Raw genomic sequence first — 9,959 nt, forward strand, 5'->3', positions numbered from 1 at the left:
CGTAGTTTGCAATTTGGCTGTTCCCTAAATAAGACAAAAATAGTCGCAATATGGACTAATAGTTGTGTGGTTGTTGTTATTTATTGAAATATTCTAATGAGCCAGATGACACGGGAATGTGTCATCCCCTTTATTTTAGTGCATTCTGATAATGTCATTGTTGCTTTCTGCCCTTTGTGTCATTAAAGCAGCTTAGCCCTATAAACTGCTAATATGCTTGTAGCAGTTACGAATGAACCAAACGTCAGCGTGGAGCCCTGCTGTCTGACAGGAGCAGCTCAGTCCTTTCAGTTTATGTGCTGCTCAGCTGGACTGCTGCCACCTTGTGGAGCGCTTTAGGACTGGACTGACGTTTTCCCTCCCACTTTAAAAGGGCTTTGAATCAGTGTTTCTAATTCTTATGTAATTGTTTATATACAAATTTATTATATAATCCTATTTATATATTTAATTCCGTGCAGTTGTTTAACAACAGTTATCTTAAGACGCTTCACAGGGTTTAAGACCTGACCAAACTAAATATACCTATCTACACCTGTTACCAGCAACTAATAACTGGATACCTATTACAAAACAGTTAGATGAACAGTTCAATAGACTGACTGCAGTGAGGTCCTAGCCCTCATGGACCGGAGCCTCTTGCAAGAGGGGAGGGGCTGAAATTGCTCATGTCCTGGATGAGGGGCTGCCTACATGTACAATCCTGGCTGGCCGCCTCCAGGTCCTGGAGATGTGTAATCTTACAAAAGAACATAGAATGTAATGTTACTAGTTAACCAGCAGAGGTTGCCAGATTGAAAGTGCATCAGTGTTGTTGGGTGGGAAGGTTGTCTTTGAGCTGAATAGTTAATGTATAAACAGGAATAAGATATCAAATTGATGCAAGAACATGGTTTTAGTGCAGATTTGTCAAGTTTTCTTTTTTGCCAGTTCTGTTGGATCAGAAGTCTTTGTTTTTTTTCCCCTTTGTTCTAGTCATGAGTTTCCTTCTGTGAATCAATCAGACCCAAGTCACCTTTAAATATCAAAATCATTTATTGAAAAAATAGATCATTTTATTATTAGACAATATAAAATCATGTCTTTCCTCATTTGTGGTTTCCTCCACCGACGAGTAGCAAAGCAAAACCAAACCCTGAGACTAGCAATGAACAATGAAATCTGGCGATTTCCTGAATGAAAAGTTTCATCAAGGCTAATTTCTGTATTTAGTGTTTAAGCACACATTTGTCTTGCACAAATTTATAACATTAAAGCAAATAATTCCTCAACAGGAATTACGGGAATCTATTTCTAGTTCTGTCCACTGTAAGGAGAGCGGTTGAGCCGTGCTCACCCCTTTTCCCAGTTTGGCCAGGGAGCCCATCATGTGACATCTGCTGCCCAGTTAGGTTTTCTGTGGACAGAAACCAAATGTTAGAACACTGTACTTTTCACCAATTTGAATTTCTTTTACTTTCTACATTCCAAGTGAATATGCCTCAAAATGCAGCATTCTTCTAATTGTCTAACCGGTTTACGTTCAGAGCTACAACTGAACTAAGTGTGTGATCCTGGCTTCCATTCTTCCACTCACCAGGACTATTCTGGTTTTTCTGCGAAGATCCATTCATGCAGAATACTTTGCTGCCACCATTGTTTGACTTCACACCTGTTAAAAAAAAAAAAAAAGAGTGTGAACCCTCTTCATGTGACACAGTTGATGAACTGAGGTGCAGATTACCTGAAGGTCTGAGTAGATTCCTTCTGCAGGTTCCTCTGCTGCTTCTGATCTTCTCACAGAAACACTGGATTTGGTCACACTGGATGCCACAGTCCACCAGATGTCCCCTTGGAGACACCTCAGCCATCTGCATGTGATCCACAGGAACACACAGCTGCTCACCGTTTCCATCTATGGCCTCCACATCTACTGCATTTTGTACGATTCTCTCCAGTGTGGGCGAATTCGGGAGAGTCGCTTCATTCTCCGAGAAGGCGTTACCAATTCTTTTACCAGTGTTTACATTTCTGACATTTTGTGCTGACTGGCAGTTTCCCAATTCCTCCTCTTCAATTGCTACAGGGCCAAATAGGCCATTTTGTGCAAGCCACTCTTTAGTGGGGATGAAGGGAGGCAGAGACTCAACTGACCAAACAGACTCATTGAACTTCTTTGTCTGGAAGTTGCTCGAAAACATTTCATGAGCATCCCCAATTCTTTTAGGAGTGTTTACAATTCTAAAATTTCGTGCTGCCTGGCAGTTTCCCACTTCCTCCTCTTCAATTGCTACAGTGTCAATTAGGCCATTTTGTGCAAGCCACTCTTTAGTGGGGATATAGAGAGGCAAAGAGTCCACTGACCAAACAGACTCATTCACCTTTTTTCTTGTCTGGAAGTTGCCTGAAGACATTTCATGAGCATCTTCTCTTGACCGAACTAAAGGTAGTTTCAGAATTTTGTAAAGACATTCACAGTCTTTGGCAAAAGAGTCATCCTCGCCTGGGAGTTGGTCCACACACTTATCACGAGCATTTGGACTTTCTGAGGGCAGCAGCTTCTGAACACCACAAATGGAGGAAAGTCTTTCTCTGAAAACGTCATCTTGTTGAGAAGAACTACACACGGGGACAATACTATCAGAAGAACTGACCGACCAGACTTTGCAGTGACCATCATTCGTCTGAGCGCTACCCTCTTTGTGGTTCTTCTGATCGTCCAGAATTGCCCTGATAGATGTACCCACAGATCGAGTAGGATGTTGAACGTTGAAGCTGGGTTTGAGCGGTACTTTTGTTCTAGCGTCATTAATCTGCACGTCTCCATTACTGCTCATCAGGTTCCTCACTTTTTGTTCCAAACTCTTAAAGTCATTGGCTTCAGCAGCGTCTCTTCTTTTGGAACTAGAGCTTGAAGAGGGAGAGACAGAGGTAGTCCCATGTCCAGAATCTGGAAGGACAAGTGGGCTTCGGTCGCCATAATCATTAGCGTGTCTTTCAGTGAGTTCTGTCTGGACCGCAGCGTTCACGGTTTCTGTAGATGCACCACGAGGCGGGCGGGTTCTCCTCATCTGGTTGGTGTTCTGGTGAGCTGCCGTAGGCACATGGGCCTGAGGGTGGAGCAGCCGTCTGTAGTCCATGGGCTGGACGTGAGGGGGGGGCATAATGTAGGCTGGAGTCTCCATGTAGGGAGGGAAAGGTGGCATGAAAATGCCATAGCCTGCAAGGAGGAGAGGTCACATTAACAAAAAGGTATAATTCAAAAGCCAGGAATCACTAAACATTAATTAGTGCTACAGTTTAATAGTTAGTGCTACTTTTTAAGCAAAAAAGGGAAAGATTTAACAAGTAACCATAAAACAGTTAGCTTTCATGTGGTTAATAAAAAAAATAAAAAAAGGAGGTTACTACAAACCCATCCTGACTCACCCATGCCGGGGAAGCCCTCAAGGGGGTTAAAGAATAAGGGCATGGGAAGTGGCCACGGATAGTGGAATGCAGGTGGAGGAGGAGCAGTTGGCGCATGAACGTAGAACACAGGAGCAGCAGAGGGGGGTTGTGGACGGGACAGAGGCCGTGGCCGTGGACAGCTGCTCTGCAGGTCTGCATCCTGTGGCCCAGAGTTAAAAGCACCACTGTTGGTGAACGAGTGTACATTCCCTCCATTAGGCCCCGGATGACTCATATTCAGCCTGGATGGAGGCAGAAACAGAGCAACAGCACACAACATTTACAACAAGTAGAAGTAGTGTGAACATAGAAAGACAGTGTACTAAACAAGTCTCAACCCAGCATTTGCTGAACGCATTTGAACAGCGGTGGTGAAACAATAACAGAACAGAAACCATTAAACAATTATAAAAACCAGGGAGGACTGACTTTCACGAAGAATGTTTGATGTGTGTAAAAATTCATATATATAAATAAAAATAATCAAGCCAAAACTGTTTCAAAGAGGAACCGTTATACAGAAAATAAAAAGAGAAAAGAGTTTACCTTGTAGAATGAGGACAAATCCAGAGTGAGACGCAAAACGATTGAGACCAAACAGATGCAGAGTTTAAGTAGCAGCTGATCAGAATCACCTGTGCACCTGGAAACGCTGAGGCCTCCTGCAGCTCAGGCCTCACAACACTAGATAGAGCCAGACTCAAGCTGGACTGGAGCTTCTTGTCAGTCCTCCATTAGCTGTAACACATATGTCTGTTTGTTTTCAGGTCTCTTTTCAGAATACTACAGACAACTAAAACCTTATTTTTTCCAAAACAAAACCCATAACAGATAAAAGAAACAATTTGCTCTGATGTTCATTCTGATGTTCTGACTTCTGGTACCCAGCTTTTGTTCTGAAGGTCTATTTCCTGTTTGTTTCTTCAGCTTCTTCATCATTTCCACCTGTGCCCAAGAGAAGAAATTGAGTGATGTGAATAAAGATTGAGTCTATCAACAATAGAACGGGAGACATCTGAGGTGTGTTCCAGAAAGCGAGTTATGTGACATACCCAGGTAAGTTTGAGGGTATGTTAGTGTTTAACCTCAGCTTTCGGTTCCAAAAACAGAGGTAACTTTCAGGGTATGTAACTATAGCACTTAGTCTCTGAAAATAATATGCTCCGGAGCAGGTTATGTTTCAGGGTAAGTTCGTTTCGGAGGGCGTGCCCGTTTGATGACGAGCCCGTGGACGTGGAGGCGCAGCTTATTAGAGGATTTTTGCACTGTGAGAGCGTCATAAGGCCACGTATTGATGTTTTTTCCTAACCATATGAATATTTGTGTTTCTGAAGAATCGTTTGAACCATTTGAAACCCTTCATTTCAAACTGAACAAACCTGGGTCTGCACTTACCACAGAAAGCATTCTGTGCGTAGCTCTTTTCTGAGTGGCACATTTGTCCTTTCTATGATAATCTATGACACATATTTTAAATTTGTTTTAACAGGGTATGTTGTAATTTACACAAGTTCATGTTTTTACTGTTTGTTTTATTGTTTTACACATTTCAATCATTACAGGACACTACAATGGCCACTTGCTGTGGTACAAAGGTTCCCTTTGTCTGCCCTATTTAATGATGCCCTATTTAATGATGCCATACCTTGAACTTGAGCCTGGACCACAGACACAGTTCAACCGGGTCCACAGCAGAACACAATAATACAAATTAGTACTACTGTGGTAACTTACATTTCACTAAGTTATTCATGTCATTGGAGATTCTGCGTGATGAAGTGCCCCCAGGAATGCCCTCAACCACTGGTCACCCTTTATTTAAGGACAGAGCAAGCTTCTCAGATGGGGTGAGGGGAGGTGGTGGGGGCCCCCCCCCACCTTGCTAGCCTCTGCCTTCTTTCTATTAGCTACGTTAGGGAAAGAATACGTTTAACATGTTTAATAAATAGATCATTTAATTGTGAAATCAAATATTACCTTTTTGTAGTATTTTGTGTTTCATTTTGACTTGGGACAGAGTTCCTCTTGCTCCAGAAAGATTACACCTTATTATACAAGAACATTACTATTATCCAATATCATTCAAATCTCATGGAATTAATATTACAAAACAGTGTGGAAGTCATGTTTAATTTTAAATTACAATAAAAGAGGAGAGGGTAACATAACTGTAATTAAATAAACTTACCCATTTACTGTTTTTTTTTTTTTTTACCAAGCCAACTCTCTTTCCTTCGCCAATGCAGCTGTGTTGCTTTTTCTAATAATAATGGGCTTAAATTCCACCTTTCGCCAGCATTAAAACCTGCAACTCCGCCGTTGAAATACGCTGCCCTTTTGTTTTTGCTTCAGTTTTCCATGATGACTTGTACCTGTAAATTTGACGATCCATTGAAAATGTCTATATATACAGTACTCCGTGCAAATGTGTTAACTCTGGGTTACCGACAGGAGGTACATTAACCTATCTCTTCTCAGGTGTTTGGCAACCGACATACTCAGGTTCTTCATAAGCAGGTTCTGGGTTAATCAACCCTGAGTTTAGGGTTTAGCAGATGTCCCCTGGATCCTGCTAGAGGACTTTATTATTTGACAGTGTGCTTAGAAAGGTTGACTTCCACAAAGGACCATGCTCCTCGTCTGTGTTGATTTTGTCTGACTTCTTTTAAGGATTAGTCTTCTTGATGCAGGCAGCTCATCAGACGACCCTGTGCTCTTCTATGGACCCAATCCCACATGTTGACTGTATTTAACATCACTACTGCTCCTTACTGACTGTGAACACAGCAAACCATAACAGCATCAGGCCCATCAGCCTCCCTGCCTTCCTTCTGACAGTATAACCCTGCTTCATTGTCGAGGCCCACTATTATTCTGGTGAACACAAGCATCTTAGCAGTTCAACACAAACACAACACAGAGAAAGACAAACCCAGGATCAGTGTGCAAATGAAGGCCCAAATTGTTGGTCTAGCAGGAGCCATCTGAAGGTGTTTTGTGCTTTTATCCTATGAAGGTGTTTAGAACAATGGAGCTCAGTGTGGTACAGTAGAGACAAGAAAAGTGGATCAGCACAGTGTGAAACAAGCCTAAGTAAATAACAACTATTTAATGATTGGTTGGAAAGTGACCAGTGATGAAAGCATAGTGGCAGAAAGATACACACCCTCCTACACACTGAGGTGAAGTCAGCCTTCCTGCTAATCAAGCCACAGGTCTCGTGGTAATTCAAGTTAAAAGATGGTCCTGAACTTAAAGGTGTTCTTTCAGCTTCATGTTCAAGACCACACAGGGGGGATTGACCTCATTCAATGCTGTGTTTGTCATGTTCTAAAGGTTATGCCTTTACAGGAAACATGATGTTCCACGCAGACGTTTGCATCAAGTCACACAACAGAAAAAGTTATGGATTTACAGATACGTCATCGTTCCATTCAAAAGCTGTCTGCATCCACTGTTCTTTGGTTTATTCTGCGAACACCCATCGTCATGGTTACTGGAGCAGGGAGGGAATACTCCCATTATGTAATATTTGGAGTTAACACAGGGATTAGTCATGCACATACCCATCAAAGCAGAGCAAAAGCGATATTTATAATCACAACACAACCTTTGTACGTTCTTCACTGAGACTCCGTCCGCCCTCTGTGGCAGCGGGCTCTAAAACAGAGGCCTAGTCTGTGGAGCAGAGAGCCCATTCAGATTCATCAGGAGCCCCTTTCATATCCTGACAGCCACACTACACATGAATAAACAGAGAGAAGGAGACAACAGAGAACCTCTCCAATTCGCCTTTCAAGTGGATTTTGTTGCTGCCAATTCTCATTTAAACCTTTGTCATATTTGTTAGTGGAGATGAAGGAAACAGACCAAGGCGAGATCATTAACAGTACTGTGACCTCACAAGTTTACAGGATTGTTACAATAAACTTATATGTTCGGAGTCCGATTATTGATTATTGGTAGTGTGGTCTCACTGCACTGTATGAACAGTGTTGACAGAAGGAAAATGCCGAAATGCCGTACTGTCGCTTTGTATTTTGACCAAACTATTGTATGAACTAAAAAAAACTTCTAAACTTCTAAAATTCTTAATTCATGTACAGTTTTCCCCAAGAGAGTTGCATTCTCACAACAGTAAACACAAATCCATAACAATTACCCAAACATTCTATTTTAGGTCAAAACCGAACAGTGACCTCAGCCAATACACACAAGCCCTCAAACATACAAACACTTTAAAATAGTCTAACACACAGGGGCTCAAAACTTAAAGCAATATTTCCAAAACTGGTAACTTTGTCAGTCTCCCCCTCTATAAAGTGTGTCACATGAACCCAAAATACACAATGTAAATGTTGGAGCATTTACATTCCTTCATGTAATACACAGCAAAGCTGTTAAAAACAGACATTGTTCTCCTCAGCGTGATGGTCTGGGTCAGGCCAGACACTCTGGTCCACATCACAGCCTATATTAGCTGTAGCCAGGCAGCGGGGATAAAACCCTTCTCATGCCTCATCCAGCCCTTGCAGGCATCTACAGAGATGTCTAGGCTGCTTCTTCATGCTTCTGGGGAGTTCCTGGCTCAGGTTCGCTTTGTTAAAGTCACTAGTGATGATGAGCAGGGAGTCTGGATGTTTCCTCTCCACGTCCGTTATGTAGCCGGCCAGGTTTTGTAACGCGGTTGTTACACAGGCCTGAGGTGGGATGAAAACGCTGACCAGAACAAACGAGGCAAACTCCTGTGGTGGATAAAAGGGACGGCAGTTGATAAAGAAGCACTCCACGTGAGGACTGCAGAACTTCTTCAACACTGTATCATCTGTACACCAACCTTTGCTGACATAAAAGCAGGTTCGGCCTCCCTTTGTTTTCCCGGAAAGCTCCATAACACTGTCCGAGCAGAGCAGCTGGAAGCCGGAAGGGTGTAGCGCTGCATCAGGCATGTTCTCACTGAGCCAGGATTCATTGAAGCAGAGGGCGTCCTTGTTTTTTGTGTTGAGGAGCAGAAGCGCATGCATCCTTTCCTCTCTGGAGTAGGTAATCCGTGAAGCCACGAGTGGTTGCACAAAATAAAACAAAAACACTAAAAACAGCAAAAAAGTAAAGGGTACTGGAAAGCGAAGAGCCGAGGCTGCCATCTGCGGCGCCATCTTGGCGTATATAAAATAAGATAAAATAGGATATAGGAGTTATAAGTTATAAAAACATCACTTAAGTTAAGCCTTGCAATGTTTTAATGGTACGTTTCAATGTTTCTTTCAATATTATTCCGTGAAATTTTTATAAATATAAATACTTTTTACTGCTGCTGCAGATAGGTTCTAATGCTTTCAGTTTACCAGCATGCTAGACCAGAACAAGGTCCTGCCATCCAAGAAGCCCAGAGCCAAGCTGAAGATGACACCCACCAGATGACCCAACCACAGTAACCTCTGCTGCACCATCATGTGTAGTAGGAAAGACATCTCATAGCTTACTCACAGTCTGTACTTTACTTTATATGCTACTGAATTTAAGGTTTTCATCCTGGTTGTGACAGGTGCAGCTGTGGAGGCTGGAGAACCTTGATAGCAGAGACCAGATGATGACCATAGGCCACATGGAGAGAAAGCATCCCCTGTTCATGAGGCTCAGTGCAAAAAGTAATGACCTAAGCAGTAATAGTGACATGAAGAGGTGATAAGCTTGAGCTGACAAGGTGGACGTGTACGTTAACAACACGTGCTCATGTTTGTTCTAGAATCCTGCACCCTCTCTCTTCCTTCAGCTTCCATCCAGACAGAGAGCTCCCAAATCGCACCACAGAGGAAGTGACTGGATCACGGCTTCCTCTGTGCTACTAGGTTTGGGAAGCTCTTCACAGAAACAACAGGAACTGACTATTAGGCCTCCATCAGTGAGCAGAAGACGATCAAGAGCCAGAGTTTGATAGATAATGCCGAAAGTGCACTACTGTAAATACATATCTTCTACTTCCGCCTCTCGAGGATGCAGAGGATGTATTCATATTTTGGACTTTGATAACAGGGCTACTCATGATTGGCTTTGGTGGTGCCCTGCTTTATCGGAAGATTGGAATGACTGGAAAATCTGCGGCCGGCTCATTGGCGTGTCCACCGGCTGTGGAGCTGCAAACGCCGACGGGGGCCATGGTTACTCGGCTGACGGAATTACACCAGAGGATGGCCCGGATTGAGGACTGATAATTAACATCTCAGCTCGTTCGGATGATTTGCATCAGAGGATGACCCGGATTGAGGGACTGATCAGTAACATCTCAACTCGTTCGGATGCCCGGATTGCAGGACTGACTAATAAGATCTCAGCCCGTTCGGAGGAAGACAAGAGACAGACGGATAACATCTGCAGACAGACTGAACACTTGGTGAATGTGGTGACAGCCTTGTCTGACAGGCTGTCACCACATTCACGGGTCACCAGAGATTTCACGGGTCCCATGGTACCACAAGAGGCGATGAAGCCCTGAGTTCTGACCGATTGGAGTATTGATCTAGACAAATTAG

At 43.1% G+C, this 9,959-nt stretch overlaps 1 protein-coding gene and 1 long non-coding RNA gene across 2 annotated transcripts; both read right to left on the minus strand.

The window, feature by feature from the left end:
• Positions 1-1,016: 1,016 nt before the first annotated feature.
• On the minus strand, positions 1,017-4,159 carry LOC114844041 (uncharacterized). The gene is made up of 5 exons (XM_029131059.3): positions 3,976-4,159; positions 3,409-3,671; positions 1,724-3,199; positions 1,577-1,651; positions 1,017-1,396 (listed from the first exon to the last, which is right to left on the minus strand). The coding sequence occupies exons 2-5, from the start codon at positions 3,662-3,664 to the stop codon at positions 1,278-1,280; spliced, it is 1,926 nt and encodes a 641-aa protein (XP_028986892.1). The 5' UTR covers positions 3,665-3,671; positions 3,976-4,159; the 3' UTR covers positions 1,017-1,277.
• Positions 4,160-6,518: 2,359 nt separating this feature from the next.
• LOC129603247 (uncharacterized) lies at positions 6,519-9,414 on the minus strand. Its single transcript, XR_008692987.1, has 2 exons — positions 8,267-9,414; positions 6,519-8,174 (listed from the first exon to the last, which is right to left on the minus strand). It is a non-coding gene; the product is annotated as an uncharacterized LOC129603247 (long non-coding RNA).
• Between the last annotated feature and the right edge of the window lie 545 nt (positions 9,415-9,959).

This window comes from Betta splendens, chromosome 17 (assembly GCF_900634795.4).
Source record: "Betta splendens chromosome 17, fBetSpl5.4, whole genome shotgun sequence".
Classification (NCBI taxonomy): domain Eukaryota; kingdom Metazoa; phylum Chordata; class Actinopteri; order Anabantiformes; family Osphronemidae; genus Betta; species Betta splendens.